We start from the raw sequence: 25260 nt of genomic DNA on the forward strand, positions 1-25260 counted from the left end.
GCGCCTCTAGCCAGGTTCGCTCCCAGAGCCCCACTGCCTGCTTCAGCCCTTGCGCCCTCTCGGCCCCACCCTCTGTTTCCGTCTCCTAGGAGACCGTTGCCAGGCACAATCAAACTCAGGTAGGGGGCTCTAGAGTTACCTTAGGGAGGTCGAATGAGGATTTTTCGGTGATCTTGATCTGGACCTTGTTATATACTCTCGGTGTGCCAGGCACCGATAATTGAAGAACCGAGCACTGAGGCTACCATCAGAGTTCCTTTTCTGTGCCTTGTCCCCCCTCCCCTAACACCACTAAGGTTTTAGGATAAGGGCATCAAGTGGTCCCTATCTCAGAGCTTACAGTGGGGAGAAAGCTAACAAAAGAAATAATAAAGTGATGGTTTAAGCGCAGGGAAAAAGCAGTGAGCTGAAATTGGGAAAGGTGTTCCTGAAGGTAAGGTCAGGGATGTCCTCTCTAGTGACCAGTTAAGCTGAAGATGTAATTGCAAAGGCAATAGGAAGCATCAAGGGAAGAGATGGAATCATTCTAGAAGTGAATGTCTAGAAATCTCAGCAACTGCTCCAAGGAGGCTAGGGACCTTTTTCTTCTTTTTTGGTTGTTTTTCAAAACAAGGTCTTTATGTAGTCTTGTCTGACCAGGAATTCAGTTTGTAGACCAGGCTGTCTGTCCTCCAACTCAGAGATCTGCCTGCCTCTACTGAGGTTAAAGGTGTGTACTACCATGCCAGGCTGGAACCTGTTGAGGGCAGATCACTCCTGAAGGGCCTGGCCAGAGATGGCAGTAAGGTCTTTGGGGAAAAATAAGAAAGCCAAGGCTGTGTACAGGATGACAAAGATGAGGGTCAGAGCACATTCTGCCTCTTCCACTAACTTGAAAAAGTAAAAATAAATCATTTTTATCAACTGAAGAAATGGAAAGATACAGAAGTTATGCTTCAGTCTAGCCAAGTCTCACCAAGGCACTATGTTCAAAAGTCACAGGAAAAAATAAACTTCAAGACTCCAAGTCAGTACAAAACTTGTCTTAAAAAAAAAAAAAAAAAATCACACAACATAGCCAATTCCAGAACAGAATTCTGACTCCAACACTCCTGAGACTGGGTCTCTTTACCCCAAGCACTTTCAACTACGAGCCTGCCACCATGTCTGTGCTGGGGCGGAATTCATGGCTTTGTGCATACTAGACAAAGGAGTCTAGCAACTGAGCTATTTGGGTATGCTTTTTCTTTGGGAGGAGGGGTTAGTTTTAGAAGCCTACTCTACCAGTGTCTATTCAAGCAGTCCAAAAAGCCAGCTATCAGTCACTAGGCAAATGTGCCTTTGGAGTGAAGGTGGGGGGAGGGGTCCCCCAGCCCCTACCCATCCAGTCAAACCCAACCACAGATCCCCATATATTGGCATTTTCCAGAAGAAAGAACTGGATGGTTGGTAGCGATTTGGTCTGTTCTCAGTTTGCAATTCTGGTTTTAGGGACTTTGGACCTTGGGAGATAATCCATGACAAAGCAAGGGTTTGGCTGGCTCACCAGAACAAGGATGTCTTTTGAGAGTTGAATGACCAGCTGCCATTTCTTCCTGATCTCCCACCTTCACCAGCAGTACCTCTAACAGTTGCCACAAAGCTAAAGAAAGCCACGTACCACAAAGGACATAACTAATTCAAGAAGGCAGGTCACAGAGGTAGTGTCATAAAGGCATGGTAGCCTGTTAAGCTGTCCCCACCCCTCCTTTCTTTAACACTTGTTCTTTTCAAAGGGCTGGTGATATAGCCTAGTGATAGGTTTGCACAGTATGCTCAAGGCCCCGGGGTTCAAACCCAACACTGGAAAATCTCCTTAAACCGAGCATATATTGTTGCCCATCCAAAAAGCTCAGCACCCTCTCACAAAAACCCCTTTTAATTTAAAAGTGTACTTCTAACATGGCCTAGAACTCACAGAAATCCTCCTGTCTCCAATTTCCAAGTGCTAGAATTACAAGTGTAAGCCACCACACCTGGCAAGGCCAAATATCTTTCCCTGATACCCTCTCCTGTAAGTGTACTTGTAGCCCCATCCCCTCTTCCAACCAGGAACAGCCCTCTCACATGCCTGTTTGCAGACAGACCTCATTTTTCCTGGAACGGAGTTTTGTCAAAGTAGTACTGGGAGTGAGTACTGACGGCCAGCACTCAAGTTAAACAGAAGGTAGAGATCAACTACTGCTCACCTAGCACCTATGTGACAGGGATAATGTTATACAGTTCATGTCTCAACACATTAGGAAAGAGTGAGGAAGGCCTGCTTACTTCAGGAGCCAGCAATATGTGACAGAACTCCCCAAGCATGTTCAATACTGAGGTACCATCCAACGCCTACTGAGTGACCGATCAGACCAAGATTCTTAGGTAGTGTGGAAAATGACTGCTGTCCCAGCACAGGCAGAAGTCTTCCTCTTGCTCACAGAATGGGAAATTTGGAGCAAGCTATTCTGGGCTGTGGAACCTGTTTTCTTACCCACAGAGTAGGATTGTGGTTTCTGGGGTTTCCTGCAAGCCAGAATGGAAGCAGGATATAGAAAGCACTGCCTCTCTGTGCAGGCAGAAAACCACCTTCACAACGATGCTGCCTGGCTGCAGTGAAAGTCTCTGAGTTGGGACCCTTGGCAGTGATCAATGACAAATTTGTCTGGTGGACTGTTCCAGACCCAAGCACCAGCCACAAGGCTCCAGGAAATAAAAACACGCATCCTTTCGCACATACACACAGAGCACAGACCTCATGCAGCCCCAAAGGGGCAGGAAGAGACTTTAATTAGGGCAAGGGGGAATTCATCAGAATCAGACAGTGAGCATGGGAGCAGAGGAGCCTGAGCAGGCAGGACTCACCTCTGCACCTCCAGCACAGGCACTGTACCCAGATGGGCAAACCTTGGGGCCTCTCAGCTGGAAGGGTGTTGAATGGACACCAGGTGGCCCCTGCGGCCAGAAGTTTGCCTGGCTCCTGCGCCCCAGCTCCTAGGTCTGCCCAGCAATCATGGATTCAGCCCTTGTTCCCAACCAGTGCAGTGGGCATCTTCAGGCAGAACTCAAGAGGCTAGTAGAGGGTCCACACCACCTCTACAAGGCCCAAGGAGGCTTATGAGTAAGACAGCAAGAAAAAAAAAAAAAAAAAAAAAAAAAAAAAAAAAAAAACCCAAAAGACCTGTAGTCTGAAACTTCCCTCTCTTCCCACCTGGGGTGGCTCGGGAAAAATAGTCGCCTTCTGGCTCCAGGCCCGCCCAGACCACAGCGACCAATAAGGTACAATCACTGGGGCCAGTCACAGCCACTGGAGGTGGAGGTTGGTTTTAAAAAAAAAAAAAAAGACAAAAAGGTTACAGTCTTCTACAAGCACAGAGTTTAGGTTTCAAGACGTTTTTTAAAAAAAGTCTGTCCCAGCCCAGGGGACTGAGCATCAGCAACTAGCTGGACCAGACACATGTGACCATGGGGCAGGTCCACTGCTGCCTTTCTGCACAGCTAGCAAGCACACCACACCCACCTCCCGAATCAAATGCCCACCCAACCCAGCTTCCTGCTGCTGCTGCACCGCTGCTCCAGGGAGTGACTCCAGGACACCTTCGCAGACGCAGAGACACAGGGGAGGCCAAGGGGGAAGGCTGCGAGATCCAGCTAGATGGTCTAAAACTGTCAAAGAGAATGACAGGCAATGAGTGGGGTTACTATATCCTGGTGAAGGGCTGCTGTCCAGGTCTCTGAGAGCTGAAACAGCCTTTGACACTTTATGAACATACTCTTTCTTTGTGAACCTCCATGTGAGTACTGGGAACAAAACCCAGGTCCTCCAACAGAGCAACATGTGCTCTTCACCACCAAATCATCTCTACAGCCCCATGAACATGCTCTTAATCTGGTCAGACTTTAGCAGTGAAGATACTGGCCTAAAACACAAAATTAGACAAAGCAGACAAAATTAAGTGCAAAGGGCTTCCCCATAGCTTGCTTAGCAACTAAAGCTGCTTTAGATACAGGCCCATATGTGAGAGGCTGGAGGGCTCAGGGAGCCTAGGAGAGAGGGACAAGGCCTGCTACTTTATGTTAATTTGGGGTGACGGTCAAACCAGAAGAGGCCTCAGAAGAGCATTCCAATCCCCATGGCAGTATATACTCATAATCTTAGCACTCAGGGAAGTGGAGGCACAAGTGTCAGAAGTTCAAGGCCATCCTCAGCCAAAGTGAATTCAGGGGCATCCTAGGCAATCTGTTCTGTTTCCCCTGCCTTCCTCCCAGAAAGATCAAAAGAGAAGGAGAAACAGGGCAGGGAAGAGACAGGCAGAAAATGGTTTCTGCCTCAGGAATCCCCATGGTGCTCAGAACAATCCTGGACACGATAAACCAGAAACTGCTCAATGACTGAGCATAGCCCAAGACTGGGCCATGTAAAGTTCCAAACTATGAATTAGTTACTAACTTTGAAGACAACAGATGCTACTACCAAATCCAAATTTGGGGGTTCATGTGAACAATTTGTTCTGGCCTGGCTATATAAGCCTGCAATCCCAGCTACTACAGAGGCTGAGGCAGGATGACTGAAAATTCGAAAACTCCTGAGACTACACAGTGAGATTTGAACTCAAAATATAAATAAAAAGCAAGGTGGAGACAGAGACCGGCTGCGGGGCTCAGGAAGAACAAGCAAAGCCCCTCAGTTCAGTTCAACTCCAAGCCCCAGAAGAAAAAGCAAAGATGCAGTAACAGGCTGCAACCCTTTTCAGAGGCAGGCGCTCCCATGTTCCACGAAGCCCACTTCAGCCACATGCACTACCTGCCTGAGACTGCATACCAGCAGGTGTTGTGGCCCTATTGTAGATGCTTAAATCAGAAACCCGCTTCACATCCCTTTCTTCCGGTTCTTAGTTGGACATTGGGTAGGCAATTTCACTTTCAGAGTCTAAGTCAATAAATATTAAATTCTAGGGGCTGGGGAAACGGCTTGGTGAATACTGCTCCCTCTGGAGGTCAGTTGCCAGCATCAATGTCAGTTAGCTCCTTTAGCTCTAACTCCAGGGGATTAGATACCCTGTACTGGAATCCATAGTCTGTCTGTCTCTCTCTCCTCACACATACACAAATAAATTAATTAAGCCAAATACCAAATTGGAACAAGCACTGTTTCCCTTTGGTCAGATGAACCTAGAGGCCTTTACGATCTGTCCTGAAACTGGCATTTCCATATTTGGAAGTTTATGTAGTGTGCACTCTGTGATCTTAATGCTCAACTCTCAGAAAGGTTAACATGTTAACATATTAACAGCTCTCTCATGTCACAGCTGAGGAAGCCAGACTTAGTTAAGCAGTTCAGAAATATGCCTGGAGGAGGCAGAGGAGCCAGGCCCACACTTGGTCTGATTTGAGTATAAACAATACTGCCTTGTGTGCTGGCCACCCACAAGATAATTAAACCCCAGGGGAAGTGGGTGTCATTTCCACTTTTAGGCTTCTGAGCTCCCATGGGTTGGGTCTGTATGCACTACTAAGAATAAACACTAACTCTACCATGGAGGGATCGGACAGCCCTGAGTGGAATGCATTAACAAACGAGATTGTTAGGAAGGCAGGGGCATGTCCTGAATCTCTAGACAAAACAATGCTACCAGCTCCACTGTGTAAACAATCCATCCTCTTCTGAGCACTGCAGGCCTTTTAGTTAGATGGCCACAAGCCATGAGTAACGGGAGACATGTTGAGGAAACCATAGTAATGAGCCTGAAAACAGACACTGAAGAAAATATTTAAGTCTGTTCGAGAAGTGGGCTGTCTTTTGGTCTGAGAAGATTCACAAGGCACGTTATCTTCCTCACTCGGGGGTTTCAACTAGGACAGTAGAGACTATGTAGAACTGGAAAATGTAGACTTCATGCCTAAATTTCCACCACTGACTTGCCTCCCAGTCTTAGAGAACTAGAAAATGCCTTGTGGCTCTCAAGGATAAAACCTTTGGCCTTGTGCCCCAAACGACCTGGCTATGCTCCGGGTCCAAGGAGACCCAGGACTATCTTGCCAGTGCCATCACATTCCAGAACCCATAGCTTCTTCCACCCCTGGCATCAAGAGGGGAGGAAGGCCCTACTCACATTCTTGAGGAACTCCTCAGCCACGATACGAGCCCGGGCGTTGACCGACAGCTTCATCTCACTGATCTCCTTGTCGATCTCCTCCATGAAGTGGATTACAAAGTCCACCAGTTTGTGTTTATACATCTGCTCCGTGTGGAAGTTGGTGATGAGAAAGCTGATGTCATACCCCTAGGGAGGGAAGCCATTGGGAAAGGAAGAGACAAGACAAAATTAGCCCCCAGGGACACTTGGTTGTCATATCTTTTCCCCACTCACTCAAAGGCTTCCTTCCAACTGGCTACCATTTTCTCCTGAGCTATATATTAACTCTCAGTCAGCAATCCAACTTGCTTGGGTGGGTGTGGGTGAGGACGGTGCTGCAGGTGGTGGTGGGGTATGGATGAGTGTACATTTGTGTTTCTGCTGGACCCAAACAACTGAACCCAATTCAAAATCCTGTGCCAGGTCAGATGTCCCCAGGGCACAGCCTTGTATTTTTTAAATAAGCCAAGGGAGTAAAGGGACCATAAATCTTATTTCAAAGACTCCAATTCAATACTAAAAAACACAGGAAAACTGTCACAAAAACCGTTGAGACTGGATGGAGCTGTTTGCTTCAGGAGGATGTGTGAGAAGAGTGAGCTCATTTACTCTGGTGACCCTGAGGTGAGAGTGAAGAACACAAAGGCTAACACTCTTGGTATGTTAGGTGATGGTGTCGGCTGCTCTTAACACGGTGGCTACCAGGTCACCTACCAGGGAGCTTATGTGCCTTTCAGTACTAAGTACAAAGGCAGACAACAGGCAATTCACTGTTGTTCACTGTGGCACAGAGACGCTGGACTTCATTGGGTAGGAAAATTTTTGGTTTGCTTTTGTTGTTCCTTCCACGCCACCCCATGTCAATATGCTTAGGCTGGCCTCTAAGTCACGATTCTTCTGCCTTCGCTTCCTCCACACTGGGAGTACAAGCATGCACAGCACACTCATGTTAGAACAGATTCTAAAATCACTGTTTTGTCTGTGACTAGGCCCAAGGATCTGAGGAAGAGGGCAGTATAGACCTACCTTCTCCTGGGCTTTTGTCTCCTACCCAGTACAAGCTGACTCAGCCCAGGCAGTAAAACCCTAACCTGGAGAAGCAGCGAGCAGTCCGTGGGCTACAATCCTACAGACCCGGGGTGTAGCAGTAACTTGCCCAGCAGTGCAAGGCTGTGGGTTCCACCCCCAATACCACAAAATTCAAAAATGTTGGGTCCACCCACAGGCAGAGTCCTAGGAATTACAAATAAACAGGTCTCACCTCCACAGGTTTCCTTCGAAGGATAAAGAAGTTCTCTGCTCGCATCATCATGAAGCGCATGAATTTATGGCATAAAATCTTCTCAATCTCATCAGCCTGGCAACAGCAAAAGAGAAAGATGGTTCTTAACTGTCCAAGCCACCCTGAGCTTGGTTTTCTGGTCCCATTGCCTCCCCAGGCCAGCAGAAACCGCCACAAAGTTTAGTAGAAACAAAGGCTGCTGATCTTTGAATTATACATATGCTGCTGACGGAAAAAAAAAAAAAGATCTCCCCAGGGCTAGTCCACCTTAGCCACTGTCACTCAGCACGAATCTCACCAGTCTTTCATCAGCTCCAATGGAGTCCACACCCATATTTCAAGCTTCCTAAACACCCTCGGGTCACTAGTGGCCTTTCTCAGCACTGGTGACACACTCCATCTGGGTATCAGAGACTTCTTCAAGAGTGTCAGCTACTTCAACTTTACTAAAACCCAACAACCCCAAAACCAACTCTTGCAATTATGTCTGCATCTGGGTAATCAGAGGCCAGCAGAACTGCCTAGCTGCCCGCTGTTTGCTTGACTTCCTTTTAACTCTGAAGCTCTCCTACAGAAGAAGTAGCTAATCTGAATTTCGTAACATTGTTTTGTTTTGACTGCTATTTTGACAGTGGTCTCCAGGGCAAATGATACTTTTTCCCCGTTTAGGATTCATAGTTTCTTTCCAATGTGGAAATAGAAGCATAACTCAAATTTAAAACAAACTTTAAATAACCACTCAAATAATACAGAGATATGTCGTAGAAATTTAGGAAACACTGCCTGAAGAACATGGAAGAAATAGAAATTCTATTATATATATATGAGTGGAACAGAACAGAAAGCTCAGAATGACACTCAAATATTTATAGTCACCTGATTTCCAACAAAAGCACCAAAGTCACACAATGGCAACAATTTCTCTAACAAATTGTTCTGATAACTGGAAATTCCAATGTGGAAGAATGATATTAGACCCTAACCTTACACTACATACAAAAACTAACTCAAGATGGATAAAAGACCTACAAGTAGGTCCTCCAACTAGAAAACTTACTAGAGAAAATACACAAAGACAATGCAATGACATGGGGCTGGAGAGATGGCTCAGTGGTTAAGAGCACTGACTGTTCTAGAGTTCCTGAGTTCAAATCCCAGCAACCACATGGTGGCTCACACCCATCTGTCATGAGATCTGATGCCCTCTTCTGGTGTGTCTGACAACTACAGTGTACTTATATATTATAAATAAATAAGTAAATACATCTTTTAAAAAATGCAATGACATTTGTCTGGGTGACTACTGTTAGACAGATCTTTAATTCTGACAGTTGTTGGCATTTTTCTTTCCTGACTCTGGATATATTACCTCACACACTGCTGTTTCTGAAAGACAAGCTAGAATTGGATGGTCTGGGTTTTATTTCTTTTTAGAATTCTGTATGTGCATATGTGTTGTACCTTCTATTTTAAATGAAGTGGCAGTTTCAGAAACTGATTCTCAAACCAGTGCTGGAACTGCTCTAAGAGCACACAGTTATCACCTGTTAGAAACCTCTGCTCCATCACCACCTATCTGACCCATTGCCTTGTCTGCTACATTTCCTTGTTTGTGATCCAGAGCAAGGCCTATGATAGGGCTGTTCTTGTTTCATTCTACTGACCCACGTTTTGTTTTGTTTTTTAGATAGGGATTCACTAAGTAGCCCAGGCTGGCCTTTGGCTTTCTCTTGTCAGCCTCTCAACTTCCAGGTGCTAGGATTACAGGTATGTACCACCTTGCTTGGCTATACCTGTTTGCTTGGGCCAACAATCCCAAGGAAATTCCTGAATCTGGCTCTCCAACCATTCCAATGGGAACCCTGTCTGTGAAGAGCACTCCTAACTTTCCCCCCATCCCCAGTGACTCACCTGTTTCACAGCAATGCTGACCCGGACAGAATTAATAGAGCCTTCAATCAGAACCTTTTCCTTCTCATTTCTGCTGATGGTAACAGGCTGTAATAGGAGTTCTTTGCTACTCCTAAAAACACAGAATCAGAGGACCAAGCTGATACCATTGACTATGTATTTCTAAAGGTACTTATGCTCTATGAACCATTTGAAAATGCCTAGAAAACCATGTATAGCAAGTAATAACACACTGTATATCATGTATCTCAAATAACAACAGTCCATCCTAACGTTACAATTGTTTGAGTAATAAACTTTAGAGACAGAGATATGGTTCAGCTGTCAAGTGTGTGCCTAGCATGACCCAAGGACCTAAGTTTAATACCCAGCAAAAAGTACCTTTATCATCTAATGTGGTAACATGGCTTATATGTCAATTATGTACACCCCAGATGTACCCCCTTTGCTTCTTTTGGTTGAGAGAAGGCCTGCTGTGTAGCTGAGGCTGGCCCTGGCTCTGTGGTTCTACTGCCTCAGCCTCCCAAATGCTGAGATTAGCAGTCTTGTATCATCTCCTTGCTGGGTGAAATCTCAAAGAGGAAGAATATTTATTTCTGAAATGAAAACCAGCCAAGAATACTTTCAAAATATGGAGTGTATGGTTGTAAAAAGATCTAAACTGTCAGACAGTATTAAAGATAAAAAGTTCAAAAAGTTTTTTTTTTTTTAAAAAAGGCTTATTTTATATATATGAGTACACTGTAGCCGTCTTCAGACACACCAGAAGAGGGCATCAGATCTCATTACGGATGGTTGTGAGCCACCATGTGGTTGCTGGGATTTGAACTCAGAGCCTCTGGATGAGCAGTCAGTGCTCTTAACTGCTAAGCCATCTCTCCAGCCCTTAAAGTCTTAATCCTTACATTAATCTCTGGGAACTAAATCCTGTGACCTTTTTGGAGCTGCAAGTGGGCTCACTAACACTACTGGACACACTTCTTCACAGCTCTGCTCTAAAAAGTCACACTGTGGGGCTAGAGAGATGGCTCAGCAGTTAAGGTATTCTGACAGTTCAAAAACATAAGATTCCTGGCCCCCTTGGGCAGGGTTTATTCTTAGGAGCTGTTCTCCTCAGCCCCACTCTGACCTTCTCCTTCCCTACCTGACTTCGACTTCTGGCTTGTTGTGTCGTTCCACGACCTGGGAGGAGAAGTTCTCCAGGCAAAGGGCGGCCTGCAGTGTGGCCCGCACGGCACTAAGGTAGGGGCGGAGTGTGGCAGTCTGCAAAGATAAAACCAAGATATAGGAAGGGTAAGATTTAGCCTCATCAAAGCAAAGCCAGTCCACCCCCCCCCACACACACACACACTGCAGCTTCTACAGAACAGGCAGCACTGAAGGCTTTGGAGCATGGCTCTCACACACACAGACTATACTCAGTCTTCAAAGTGCAGTCTAGTTAAAATCTAGAGTAGTGGTTCCCAGCAGCAGATACTTTGGCTTGGTAATTCACAATGTTTGAAGAAAAAGTTGACTGTCATGACCTGGAGATAGGGGTACTATAGATGTAAGGGGACACAGGCAAGACATGCTGCCCAATATCCTGGCATGCACAACAGAATTACACAGCATTACCGGTGCTAGGTAATGCTGATCTAGAAGAATCCAGATCCCTATCTGCTTACTACATGACAAAAGTATCAATCTATGTCCTGAACATGCTGGGAATTCAGTCAGATCACTTCTACCTGAACAGCTCAACTGGGTGAGGATCACGAGGGCTTACAGAGGGCAGAACATAAAATTAACTAGATTCTTAACAAGAATCTAACTGTCTAAAGAAATTGGCTTTGACCAGATACAAGATCAGGATGATTTTACAACGAGGAAAAGTAGAACACGGACATTCTTAGCAGAGCGGACAAGGTCAGCTATAATGACCAACAGCATTATCTCAGTAACGTTTTCTCCCCTCAAGGCTTATCACATGCCGAAGCATCGCCTACAGTCTTTCCTCCTCCTTGCTTAGGTTACAGCCCCTTAGAGCTCAGCTCAGTAGAGAAGACCTCTTCCTTCCTCAAAGTGGCCTTTTTGACTTCCCCCTCAATGCATTTATTATAGTTTATGGTATGTTCACTTTACATATGATTCCCAACAGAACATTACATATTTTGTTAAATAAAATTTTCTTCACTAGTTTGTAACTCTCATGGTCTACAGACATTAACTTTTATTCAGTTATGCAGGTTGTAACTAGCTCAGTACCTCTTTCTTATACATGGTGTCCTACAAATTTTCTGTAGGGTACATGAACAAATGAACTAACTTAAGCAGGGCTAGATTTACACAAAAGAGCATTAAGACTTCCCAAAGCGGTTACCAGTGCAAGGTTTCTGTGTGAGAACTGCTTTAAATCAGGCTGTAATGGCAGGCTGGGATAAAACCCTTGACAGTCTAGAATGCTTTCCACGGGGTTTTTCTCTCAATGCAGCAGGAAGCATTGGGACTTTCTGAGGAGGAAGTTACAGGACTACAGCTACACTGAGGCTCTCTGGAGAATGGAATGGAGAAGTGACACTCGGGGCAGAGAAGAGGCACCGTACGGCAGCGGAGACAGCCACGGCATCGCAGACACACATCACCCAGAGGAAAGAAACACAGTATAGCCTACTCAAACCAGTGGAGACAGCCACAGCATCGCAGGGACAGACACACCTCACACAGAGGAGAGAAAGGCTAAAATCCAGTGGTCATGTAGCTCAGCAGTGGGCTCTAGCTACATACTATTGAATCCTACTTATAGGTCAACCAAGAAGAGGCAAAACTGGGAAGGCAAAATTAGTTGTGTGGGGTGGCAAGTATCACCGGAAAAGTGGTAGAGTGTTCTTTATCTCCATGGTGGCTATAGGATGATTTTGTCAAAGTTCGCTGAAAGAAAACCAGGTTTTGGATGGCTAGCCTTGTACTATTTACCCTTTAGTGTCTTTAAGAAGTCGTACAATAAACTTGAATGCTTAAAACCAAAAAGCTGTCTCCTCAGCTTTTTAGACAGAAGGAAACGGCTTTCATGCTGAGGAATGAAACCAGTTAGGCCTTGGAACACAGAACAAGCTTCAGAAAAGTAAATGACTTTTGAGAAAGAGGGTCTAATCTCCATGTCTCTCCCCTGACAGTATTCACGGGAGCGCAACAAGCAGTCAAGCCTTCAGCACGCAGCTCATCAAAGCTGACCAGGGAAAGCAGTAGATAGAAAGGGAGCCTGCAGAGAACTGCACGGAACACCCACAGACACGAAACCCGAGCATCCCCTGGAAGGGAAGGACCAGCGGCTATCAACTCTTACACGCGTTAAGTTAAGTAAGGTCAACACCGTACTGCGCACCCAGGAAGGTATCCGAACGGAGACAACGACACAGAACCTTCATTGCAAGGCTTCCAGGAAGGGCCAAGAGGGTAATAAGGTGAAGTGGGCACTTGCCTCGAGGTATCCTAAGACCAAGAAGGCAGGCAGGGACAGAGTGGTGTACTTAGCGAATCTCTACCGTAGATAGAGGCCCCGCTGCATTCCTCAGCGGTCCTACCTCGGCTGCAAGCCACCACCACAGGCCTATCACTCCCGCCTCCAGCCTCCCCGAGCTTCGGGGAGAGGCCATTCCTGCTCGGGGTCCCCAAGCTGGAAGCCTCAGGGCCTGTTCTTGCCCAGAAAGCCCTCCAGCTCGCCCCTTCCTCCTTGCCTCAGTCCTCGCCCCACCCTCTGCCTCCCCATCCTCACCGTGCCCCCTCATTCCAGGGCAACCTGCGGCCACAAGACCTAGAGGAAAGCAGCATCTCCCCCAGACCCACAGTTTCTCCAGGCAAAACACAGGGACGCCCCCAGCCCCTGTTCTCTCACCATCGCGGGCGCTGTCTGGGCCGGAAAGCGGAAGTGCGGAAGTGCCCGGCCCCGCGACGCCTGCCCTTTCCAGAGGCGCAGCCGCAGTCTCCGACAGCACTTCCGGGCTGGACCATCTCCGGCAGGACCGGAGAGGAAGAGCCGAGAGATGTTCAGCTCTCTGAGGCGATTTTACGCTGGGACCGCTGGGACTTGTGGAAGACCTGCAGTGACAAAATAGCAGCCGAGGTCCCTTAGGTCTCCACACATATCCCGCCAGCGACTTTAGTGTTTGTCTCTTTCGTTGTATCCTCCCCTCCTCCGTGTGACAATAGTACAGCCCGACCTCAGGTTGGGCACCAAATTAGGACAGGCCGAACCGTAGAAGCCCGACGTTTCTTCCGGTGGTGCTCTCCTGTCCTCTCCGGGCTCCTCCCATTAGCAACCCTAGGGCTCGGCCGGGTAGCTGGTCCCTTGAGATTTGGACTCAGCCCCGCCCCAGCCCCGGGCAGCTTCTTAGCCCCGGACTCCTCAGGCCTAGCCTTCCACCTTCCGGAGATTCGTAGGTGGCCTTAGACACCCCCACCCCCACCCCTACAGGCCACTGTGGGTTGGCCGTGTCCCCGCCCTCGCGTCAACTGCAGGGGGCCCGCCCATAGCCAGTTCCGGAGCGGTTGCTCCGATCACCCTGAACTCCCCGCCCCCTCCTGCGCCCCGGGGCCTGTAGGAGGCCGCAGAGAGGAGATAGGAGAGGCGGGGGTTGTGTTAGGGGCTCCCTAGAGGACGAGGACCCTGGAGGCGGGATCTTGGGGCGACACACAGGTGGAGCCAGCCATTAAGCAGTCCCATTTCTGTGCCAGGCACTGAACTGGGCACTTGACGAGCATCACTTCTTAATCCTCAGAACATTCCAGGGAGGTAGGTACTCTCGATGCCCCCATTTTACAGATTCATACTTTTTAATGGGGAAATAGACTGAGGCATCATCTTTTGTCCTGGAAAAAAAAAAAAAAAAAACTAAAACAAAAACGGAGATTCAGGTTAGATAACATGATTAGAAGACACATAAGAAAATGGACTGGAACTTAGTTCTTTTTGCCTGACCAGCCTGTGTTCCAAACTAGCTAGGGATACAAAGAAGGCGCAAAGGTGGAATGGAATGAGACAAGAAGAGGCTGGGAGAACCCTGTAAAATAGAATGTTAGAAGTGGCCCAATGTAGGGAAACGGGACATGGGAAGACAGCACACTTGTATCTCCTCTCCCTTAACGCTGCAGATTCAAGACTACTGTGGTTCAAATTGCAACTAGAAGGCCGGCCTAATCATGCAGGTTTGTACACCTAGCTACTTGGGAGGCTAAGCAGGTGGATCATACGTTCAAGGTTGCCTGGACAACTTATTGAGAGCCTGTCTCAATAAGAACTCACAAAGGGGGGGGGGGCTGGATGTAACTCAGTTTGGAGACTTTGTACCTAGAATGAACAAGTACTGTATAAATCAGGTGTGGTACATGCCTAAAATTCCATCTCTTGGGAGGTGAAAATAAATCCTTGGCTACATAGCTAGAGACCAACCTGGGTACATACCTTTATTCCAGCACTTCTGGTGCATAGAGGCAAGCACTTTCTGGGTAGGGGGGGGGGGCTCTATGAATTTGAGACCACCCTGATCTATGTATCGAATGAGTACCAGGCCACTCAAGGCTACATAATGAGATTTTTGTCTCCCCCCAAAATGGGAGTGGGGTGGGGTCTGGAGATGTGTGAGACCCTGGTTTCATTGCTACCAAAACAAACCAAAAAAGACAATAAATTGCAGTTAGGAGTCTAGGCATGTGTGCATACTCCTTTGGAGTCTTTTTCCTTTCTTTGTCAAAAAAAAAAAAAAAAAAAAAAAAAAAACCAGGCGGTGGTGGCACACACCTTTAATCCCAGTACTGTGGACACAGAGACAGGCGGATCTCTTGAGTTCAAGGCCAGCCTGGTCTGTAGATGGAGTTCCAGGCCAGCCAGAGTTGTTACACAGAGAAACTCTGTCTCATAATTGAATAAATAAGTAAATAAATGAAAAGCAAGGAAAAAGACCCCCTGCATAGGGTTATGTGCATAATTCAGTGAGGGCTCTGTGCACAGGAGCTTTGCTAACATCCTTATCTATGAGGGCACTGAAGCCTGGGTTCTTTGGTGGGTCTCTCTCCCCATGCTACTACCCAGTGGCCTTCCCCTCTCTGATTTTACAGGGTCCCGTCTCCTGGGCCATGAGTGAGCTGAAGGACTGCCCATTGCAGTTTCATGACTTCAAGTCTGTGGACCACCTGAAAGTCTGTCCCCGGTACACGGCAGTGCTGGCCCGCTCCGAGGATGATGGCATTGGTATTGAGGAGCTGGACACTTTGCAGCTGGAGCTTGAGACCCTGCTGTCCTCTGCAAGCAGGAGACTGCGTGTACTGGAAGCTGAAACCCAGGTGATTCTCCAACAGGAACATCACTAGAGACATACTATGTCAAGTTATGGGATGGACCACTAGAGTCACTCCATCTACTGAGGCTAAAGGACAGACGGGAAGAGAGACCCATGTGGGGATTATGAATCATGACAGAATAGTTAGCTCTCAGTTCAGATACCAACAGCCAAGGATGCTGTCCAACTGTACCTCAGAAGATGGACACTGCCCGCTTGTGGTCCCTGAAGTTCCTGGGAGGTTTCTGAGATGCACCGTGATAGTCATTTGCATAGACAGGGCTCCTAAGTGGGTTGGTGTTTGAAATGAAGGTTAGCTGGGAGTCTTGTTCACCATTGCAAAAAAAAAAAAAAAAAAAAAAAAAAAACCAGCAGCAGCATATTTCCTCAGACTGCCATGCCCTGGAGCATAACCTTTTTTTTTTTTCTTTTTTTTTAATCTTCCTGCTAAATTGTTTGTAACTAGCTTAGATGGCAGAGTTGAATCAGAATGTAAAGCTAGCTACAACTAACTTCATGTGAGAAAAATCACAGAGAAGAACAGGGGACTTTGAAATATGAGTTATTTGTTTAATAACCTCAAATTCTAGCTCTCGGTTATCCACGGCGGGGAAAGAAATGTCCTGTCTCTTCTCTCCTTCTCAGGGACTATCTCTGTGTGTTTCAGATCCTCACTGACTGGCAGGATAAGAAAGGTGACAGGCGATTCCTGAAGCTCGGTCGAGACCATGAGCTTGGTGCTCCCCCCAAACATGGGAAGCCCAAGAAGCAGAAACTGGAAGGGAAGACAGGACATGGGCCAGGCCCTGGCCCAGGACGACCCAAATCCAAAAACGTTCAACCCAAGATTCAGGAATATGAATTTACTGATGACCCAATTGATGTGCCTCGGATCCCCAAGAATGATGCTCCCAACAGGTTCTGAGCCTGAGCAAGTAAAAGGGAGCTAGAGGGGGCCTAGTGACTCCTGGCAGAGTCTTAGAGGACCCAGGGCTAAGTCAGGAGGAGTACCTCACCCACTCCGGGTCTGCTTCTCCCTGTAGGTTCTGGGCCTCTGTGGAGCCCTATTGTGCCGACATCACCAGTGAGGAGGTCCGAACACTAGAGGAGCTCCTGAAGCCCCCTGAAGATGAAGCTGAACATTATAAGGTAGAAGCCCTGAGTCTTACAGTCAGTACAGGAGGGCTCAGAGGTGCCCAGGCAGCAGAGCCCGCATCACCTACTTTCTTCCCAGCCTCCGCTCTGCTCCATTACCCCTGCAGACAGTAAGGCTCAGCTTTTCTCTGTCCGCTAGCCTTTATCCAAAGAACTTTTGAACACTTTCCTTGCTTTTATACTTGAGTAATTCTTCCCCCCCTCCCCCCACTTCTCTCTTTAACTTGTAAAAGTTAAGTCCTGTTTCTTTTCTAAGACACTAGAACTTGATACGGTGCCAGGCTGACCTTGAACTTCTGGACTCAACCATTGTCCTCTCTCACCCCTTCAGGACCCCAGCCATCTGGGACCACAAACATATCATTGTACTTTTCTTAAAAGTTGTTTTGTGGTTTTGGGTTTTGTTTGTTTGTTTGTTTGTTTGCTTGCTTGTTTTTCATTTTAAAGATTTATTTATTATATACACCGTAACTGTCTTCAGACACACCAGAAGAGGCCATCAGATCTCACTACAGTTGGTTGTGAGCCACCATGTGGTTGCTGGGATTTGAACTCAGGACCTCTGGAAGAGCAGTCAGTGATCTTAACCGCTGAGCCATCTCTCCAGCCCAGGTTTTGCTTTTTTGAGACTGGATTCTATTTTTCCCCAGGCTAGCCATGAACTTTGTTAGCTAACAATTACCCTGAACTTCTGATCTCCTCCTCTGACTCCCTAGTGTTGGGATTGCAGGTAGGTGTCATCATGTCCTGATAGAGAAACCAGGGCTTTCTGCAAGCTCTCTACCAGCTGAGATATGTCCATAAAAGAAAGTAGACAAACTTGTGAGGCGGGGGATGTCACTGCAGGACAACTACCATCTCGGGTGTGCTCGTGACACAAACCTGCTTCTAGGTCTCCCCTGACCCATTTGCCACAGGATGGAGTCCAAGTGTCTCAGAGCTTGGTGACACCACAGTTCTCCTCTCCAGTTATCCTTGGCCACATCTCTCTTTCCTGCTGCATTTATCAGCTGCACCAGACATGTTCCCTCCCCCTGGCCTCACACCAGGGTCTACACACAAGCTCTCCTCAGCTTGACAGACTGCCTTACTCTTCAAGGCCCTGAGTACATGCTGCTGCCACCTGCAGTCATGCCTCTGCAGATTTTCCCGCAGAAAGTGGGAGCTGGGCCCAGTAGCTCACCCCTGTTGCACACTGGAGGCTGAGGCAAGTTTGAAGCCAGCTTGGGTTTACAAGTGTGACACCCTTTCTCCAAAAAGAGTTAAAAACATGGTCTCACTTGGTGTCTCCATGGTCCCTAGGCTGCTTTGAGTACACCAACCTGATATTGAAAACCATTTATCTGAGGCTGGAGATGTGGTTAGTAATATTGCTCAGAGGTAGAGCAAGTTTGACATGGACACGGCCCCAGATTCAGTCCTCACCAGAGGTCCTGCTATACCACCTGTGATCCCATGGAGTCTGCCGTCAGCTTGTCTGTCAAGACCATGTCTCAAAGAAGTGGAGAAAGGCAATCCATTTTGACAGTAGTAGGTTTAAACAACATAAGAAAATAACTTTTTCTTATCCCTGCCTTGGGTCCAAGTTCTCGTTAGAAGAATTACCTCTGACCAAGAGGATCCACAGATGTATCTTTTTGTGGTTGGTAATGGTGGTTGTGGGTTTTTGCTTTGCTTGGTTTTTGTTTGTCTGTCTGCCTCCTGAGTGCTGGGACTAAAGGTTATGCCACTGTGCTTGGCTAATACTTTGTATCTTGATACTGCTTATCAGCTTCTAGTGTATTTTGTTGTTGGGTTCTTGTTTATTTGAGACAAGGTAGGGTCTCATCCCAGGCTCAGATCAACCTACATCAGCCTCCACAGTGCTGAGAGGCCAGGTGTGCGCACCACACCCACTCTTTCCCTACCTGTTTCTCTTACTAGAGTGTGAGTGTAGAGATTTTATCTCATTTGCCTTTTGTGGCACCAGCCTTGGCCTTGGGCTAGGGACTTGGGCAACAAATCAGTGAGGAAAGAAACAGAATGAATGGATGCTTCCTGACAGTGTCCCACGACTGGAGAGTCTCCCACACTCTAGTCTCAGATGGCCAGTGTTTACCTCTTAGAGTTGAATGACCTCTCTGCTGCAGATTCCTCCACTAGGGAAACACTACTCCCAACGCTGGGCCCAGGAGGATCTGCTAGAGGAACAGAAGGATGGGGCTCGAGCAGCAGCTGTGGCTGACAAGAAGAAAGGCCTCATAGGACCGCTGACAGAACTGGATACAAAAGGTAAGCCTCAGCCTCCTGTCCACCCCAGGCCTGAGTCTGAGTTCCCAGAGCTTCAGGCCTCATGCTGTTCTCTCTGTCCACTTCAGATGTAGATGCCCTGCTGAAGAAATCTGAGGCCCAGCATGAACAGCCAGAAGATGGATGTCCCTTTGGTGCCCTGACACAGCGCCTGCTGCAGGCCCTAGTGGAGGTGAGCAGGCCATTTGACTGAGAACCACAAGCTAGGCATGTGGCATAAGCTTGTGATTCCCAACAGCACTGGGGAAACAGAAGCAGGAGGCTCTGAGCTCAAGTGCAACCTGGTTACATGTGACTGTCTCGAGTGCGTGTGCGCGCACGCACGCACGCGCACACACACACACACACACGGGTGCTAGCATTTTATTATTATTTTACTTTTTGAGATAAAGTCAAACTATGGAGATGTCTAGATGGCTCAGTGTTTAAGAGCACTGGCTGCTCTTTTCAGAGGTCCTGAGTTTAATTCCCAGCAAGCACTTGGTAGCGCACAACTATATCTATAGGGGGATCTGAGGTGAATGTATATGCAGCAGAGCATTCACAGTAAATTTAAAAACAAACAAAAAAAAAGTTAAACTGTGGACTTGAACTTTAGTCTTTCTCCTGCCTCAACCTCCCAAGTGCTGGGATAACAAATGTAAGCCACCACACTTGGCTTCCACAGATGCCTTTGCCAAGCATTGGTTAAGGGGATTCCACGTCTCCTCTGACTGGAGGCGTGTGCTTGTACTTCAGAAAGGGGAACTTTTTCTTAAAGACCACCAGCTAATAAGGTAGGATTCAAGCCTCACTTAGGGTTTCTATCCTTATGCCCCTGCCTGACCTTCGAAACACCCTACGTCCTCGGTTTCCTCTTTTGGCTCTAACACAATAGTTTTTCTCTCAGAGAACAGTCTTGGGTAGACTAAGGCAAAAGGAAAGGGAAGTCTGGCTTAGCCCAGCAGAGACTCCAGCTTATAAGGTTTTTCTTCCTGACCAAGGTCACTGTGGGTATTATTACTGCACCAGGCTCTCCAAAGTTGAGTAAGGAGGAGTATGCAAAAGAAGCCTCCTGGCTGTGACTGACTCTCCCCTCTGTACATCACTTTCCATGGAGAATTTGTCCCACAAGTGCCTCTGACACGGGTACCTGGGAAATGTGGTGTAGCTCAGGCTGTGGAGAAATGTGCAGTGCTGGGATATCCCCTAGGCCCCACCGTGCTCCCCACAGTGCCCGATGCCTATGGAGGCTTACTCCGCCTGAGCTAGTCTGCCACTGTTGCTCTATATCTCCCTCTTTTTACATAGATACTTCCCTCCCCCCAAAAGGAATTTCTAGAACCTGAAAAAGAACGATGAAAGCTTTGGAGGAAACTTTTCAACATGGGTGGGATGAGATGACAGACTGCTGTCTAGCCTGTGAAGATTATCTGTGTCTGTCAGGAGCAGAAAAACAGTAATGCTATAGCACTCTCCTCCTAACTTGTCTCTGGTCTTCAGGAAAATATTATTTCCCCTATGGAGGACTCTCCTATTCCTGACATGTCTGGGAAAGAGTCAGGGGCCGATGGAGCAAGCACCTCGCCCCGCAATCAGAACAAGCCTTTCAGGTGAGTGCTGTTCCTTTGCACTCTAGGCGTGCCTGTCAGCTTCGCTTTGTCTCTTCATGGGGAAACATGTCTTTGTTAGCAGAAAGGCAAGGACCCTTTGGTCAACCAAACTCCGAGGTCTCCTGTGGGAGTGCTGGTCTCATTTCTGGACACAGGCTTAGTCCAGACTTGACCACCTGAACTAAGAGATATCTCTGTCCTGGAGATAAGCTGAGTGCTCACCTGAAGGGATCACTGGCTCAGTGCCAAAGCGACATGTGAACTAACTTGGAACAGTTAGTCATTACAGAAATATGTGCCATGAAAATAGCAGAATACCAAATAGAAAAGGAGTGATCCCATATGTATTCAAAATATACTTTCGAGTTACATGGAGTTTAAAAAAATAAAATTGGGGAATATATATTGTAAAAGATTGCAACTCACAATTTGCAACATATCGCAAGGCTTGGAACATGAGGCTATAGTAGTTTCACTAGGTGAACAGAAGCACTAGGGTCCTCTTGGGGGAGGGGGCAGCTGGCCCTCGGAGTTCAGGTGCTGGCCTTGTCTACAGTGTGCCACATACCAAGTCCCTGGAGAGCCGCATCAAGGAGGAGCTGATTGCCCAGGGCCTGCTGGAGTCTGAGGACCGGCCTGCTGAGGACTCAGAGGATGAGGTCCTTGCTGAGCTGCGCAAACGGCAGGCTGAGCTGAAGGCACTCAGTGCACACAACCGCACCAAGAAGCATGACCTGCTGAGGTGAGTAAGCACCAGGCCACAGAGCATTCCTGCTCCCTAGGTTGTGTCTCAGAAGGATCCTAAGTCCAGGGGTACAGCTTGAGCACCCACAACAGACAGATGGATGGATTTGATCCCAGTTTTAGATTTATTTCATTTAATCATGTGTTTGTGGGTTTGTGTATGTGAGTGCAGGTGTCTGTGGTGGAAAGATCCCTGGAGCTGGAGTTTCAGGTGTTTGCTCTTGCCCAGTGTGGGTGCTGGGAACTGAACTCCAGTCCTCTGCAAGAATAATACACTTAACCACTGAACCATCTCCAACCCTGATTCCATTAAGTATAGGATCAGTTTGGTAACATTCAGTGTTGGGTCACATGTCATATTTTGTCTGGTTTTGTCTTTACCTTTATGGCATTATTTAATCAAAATACTACAGAGGTACCAGGAAGAGGCTTACTGGGGAAGTGCTTGCTACCAAGGCTGACCTCTTGAGTTCAGTTTTCAGCTCCCAAATAAGAGTGGCCCCTAGCACAACACAGCACATCTCTAACCTCAGTGCTTGGATGGGCACAAGTAGGTGGATCCCCAGAGCTTGCTGACTAGACAGCCTAGCTGACTAGGCCTGCCTAGGATCCCAGTGAGAGATCTGTTAAGAAAAAAAGGCAAAGGGCCAGCAAGATTGCTGAGTGAAGACCCTTGCCACCAACCCTGACCACCTGAGTTCAGTCCTTAGAATTCAGATGAAAGAGAAAGGAACCAACGCCTGCAAGTTGTCTTCTGGCCTCCATACACACACCATAGCATGTATGACTCCTAATAGACAAATGGATAGACAGACAAGTAGATTATAACAGAAATAAATGAGATAAAGCATGATAGAGATGCCTTCATATGTCTCCACACACGTACACATATAACATACACAAAATACATAGAGGAAATTAGAAATAATACAGTATGCTCTCTGCTCAGATAGATTCATTGCTAGAATTGCCGGCCACCTGTGATTTTGATTGGCTAGTCACCCCATACTTACTTGGATTTTAGAGAACCAATCACAGTGCAGTTCATTTTATGTCACCTTGCATTCAACTCTCCCTGCACTGCTGACAGGCATATAGGTGATGTGTGAAGGATGTTGGCAGGAGCTGCCCTACTGTTAGAGTTCAATCGGGGCTCCTCGTTCCTCATAGGCAGGCCTGTGGCTTAGCCTCACGGAGCCCCAAAAGAGCAGGGCTCTCGCTGTCTCTGTGATGTAACAGTAGGGCTAGAAAGAAGGAGGGGAAAAACACCATTAAGGAAGAGGCAACTGGTGGGGTTTGAGGGCATCCGAGAATAAAGAAACCGATGTGTGCTTAGTGCCCACTGTGTGCCAGAGTCTTAGGCACCTGCTTTCAATCAAAAAGCAACTCAGGCAGTAGGTGATGGTTTCTCCGTTTATCAGATGAGGGATAAAAGCCAGTGAAGTGGAGCCTTGTTGAAAGTCACACCCAGTCGAGCTGAGCTGAGATTTGAGGCAAGGCTGAGTCCCAAGGGAATTCATATTCCCTTCTAAGGGCAAGGAGAAAGCTACAGGTATAAAGGGCAGGAAGGACAGGGAGAAATGGAAGAACAGTTTGGTGCAGCTATAGAAATGAGGAGTGGGGTGAGGGAATGGCGTGGGACTCTCCGAAGGCTGGAGCTCAGCTATGGGCCCTGCTGGGCTCTCACTGCAGAGCTGTAAGCAGGGCACTTGACCCAAGGAGCAAGGAGGACTCCATACCTTCAGCTCCGCCCACCATCAGTGACACTAAGTCAGATCCATACCCAGCAGGCAGATCACCTTTGAAGATAGACCGTCTAAAAGCAAGTTGAAGCTCAGTGTGCACATCTGTAATCCTAACATTCAAAGGGCTAACGCAGGGAGAGTAGGAGCTGGGGGCCCAGCTGAAGCAGGTTTTTCCAAATCTTCTGTTTACCTGAGCTCAACGTATGCCTCAGTCTCTCCACTATTGTAACATGAAAATACTATATCTTCATTTGTGAGATTGTTGTGAGAATTAGCTATATACGCATGCATATATGTTGTTTATGGGTTGTTTTTTTTTTTTTAAAGATCTGCTATTCACTTTATGTGTGTAGGTATTTTGCCTACAAGTATATCTTTACCCCTTGTGTGTGCCTGGTGCCTGCAGAGGGCATTGGAACCTCTGGGGCTAGAGCTAGAGATGGTTGTTAGCCAGCATGTGACTGCTGGGAACCAAACCTGGGTCCTGCAGAGGAGAGGCTGTTCTTAACTGCTGAACTCTCTCTAGCTCCTGGGGATTTCTGGTGGTTGGGTCTTGTTTTTTGGGTTTTTTTGTTGTTGGTGGTGGTGGGTTTTTTTTGGGTTTTGTTGTTGTTGTTGTTGTTGTTGTTGTTTTGGTCTTTTGAAACAGTGTTTTTCTGTGTAGCCCTGGCTGTCCTAAACCTTGATCTATAGACCAGGCTGGCCTGAAACTCAAAGATCTGTTTCCCTTAGCCTCCGGAGTGATTGGATTAAAGGTGCTGACACACCTGACTTCTAGGTTTTATTTTTTAAGCTAGGAACAATGGTTCACATACGGTTTAAAACTATCTAGAAAAAAAATTTTTTAAAGAGTACTTTTAGTTTCACAACAAAATTGACAGGCAGGGAGAGATCTCTCACATGCTGCCCCACTCCAAGCAGCATTAACTTAACATTTTCAGAGCACTTAAATAATGCCCTACAGTTCCAGGTCAGAGAGGCTCAGCATCTGTATCCACATTGGCCATTATTGAAACAGGTCACGAAGTGCCAGCCCCCACTGATTATTGGGAGGCTCGGTGTGGAAAAAGGGGAGAGACAAACTCTGGAGATAGGCTAACCGTAACACATGGTCCCCACAGGTTGGCGAAGGAGGAGGTGAGCCGGCAGGAGCTACGGCAGCGAGTCCGCATGGCAGACAATGAGGTCATGGATGCCTTCCGCAAGATCATGGCTGCCCGGCAGAAGAAGCGCACCCCCACCAAGAAGGAAAAGGACCAGGCCTGGAAGACTCTGAAGGAGCGGGAAAGCATCCTGAAGCTCCTAGACGGGTAGCCTTACCACTGCTGGCCATCTCGCTGGCCTGGCAGAAGTCTACTTCCTTTGAAGCCTTGGCCAGAGGCTGCCTATCAGATGACAACAGTCTCAGGGCTGAAACCCTCTCAGGCCACTCAGCTGAGCTTTGTGCAAGCCAGTGTGCAAGGCCTTACTGCGCTTGCCTGGACCTAACATCCGCCGGATGCCCCGGATGAGCGGGCTTGTTCCTCATCCCCTTTCCCTCTTACCATCTCCACACCTCTCTCCCTCAAGGACTTCCTCCTTGAGGTTTTGTAAAGTACAAACTTAATAAAGTGACTGCTGTGTTTTGTTTTGTTTAAAAAAAAAAGTTATTAAAAAACCACCCACAAGTTTTGAATATGTTATTTTAGGGGTAGGACAGGCAGGTAAGGGTTTAGGAGGGCATGCTTGGTGCCTCTCTACTTGTGGCCACTTATCAGTGGGATTTATTTTTTAGCACTTCTGAGGATGCTTGTGGTAGGAAGGTGGGTTCCTGGTCTCCTGGGGCAGGATTCCATTCAGAACTACTGCACAGGGCCACCAAGAACCTGTTCCTTCAGGTATTTCTTCAGTGCCAGCTATCACTGGGACGTCTCTTCAGCTGTGGGTAGCAGGCATGGTCTGTCACTGAAGAGAACCTAAAGCTGGCCATGGCCTCCCAAAAGCATAACAAGCCTTGTCCCAGATGTCCCCATGTGACATCTAATCCCAAATTAGGGCTCTCGAATGCATTTGTAGCACAATCTCTAGGGTTAAGGTATCTTTATGCAGCGG

The 25260-nt window shown here is 47.4% G+C and overlaps 2 protein-coding genes across 3 annotated transcripts; one reads left to right on the forward strand and one right to left on the reverse strand.

Annotated features, from left to right (window-relative positions):
* Positions 1 to 2780: 2780 nt before the first annotated feature.
* ARPC4 (actin related protein 2/3 complex subunit 4) lies at positions 2781 to 13454 on the reverse strand. The gene is given in 7 exon segments (XM_080913811.1): positions 2781 to 3666; positions 6114 to 6284; positions 7399 to 7494; positions 9331 to 9442; positions 10475 to 10593; positions 13205 to 13275; positions 13278 to 13454. Coding segments are annotated over 7 exon segments (618 nt in total). The 5' UTR covers positions 13321 to 13454; the 3' UTR covers positions 2781 to 3660.
* Positions 13455 to 13538: 84 nt separating this feature from the next.
* On the forward strand, positions 13539 to 24781 carry TADA3 (transcriptional adaptor 3). 2 transcript variants are annotated; one of them, XM_080913809.1, is made up of 10 exons: positions 13573 to 14101; positions 14461 to 14514; positions 15424 to 15648; positions 16312 to 16562; positions 16688 to 16793; positions 18929 to 19070; positions 19157 to 19260; positions 20571 to 20680; positions 21237 to 21422; positions 24291 to 24781. In XM_080913809.1, exons 2-10 carry the CDS (start codon positions 14509 to 14511, stop codon positions 24481 to 24483), a joined length of 1323 nt encoding a protein of 440 aa, XP_080769935.1. In that variant the 5' UTR covers positions 13573 to 14101; positions 14461 to 14508; the 3' UTR covers positions 24484 to 24781. The 2 variants fall into 2 exon arrangements, with proteins under 2 accessions (XP_080769936.1, XP_080769935.1); XM_080913810.1 differs by lacking the exon at positions 21237 to 21422 and having other exon boundaries at positions 13539 to 14101.
* Positions 24782 to 25260: the final 479 nt, after the last annotated feature.

This window comes from Micromys minutus, assembly GCF_963924665.1.
Source record: "Micromys minutus genome assembly, chromosome: 3".
In the NCBI taxonomy this organism is placed as follows: domain Eukaryota; kingdom Metazoa; phylum Chordata; class Mammalia; order Rodentia; family Muridae; genus Micromys; species Micromys minutus.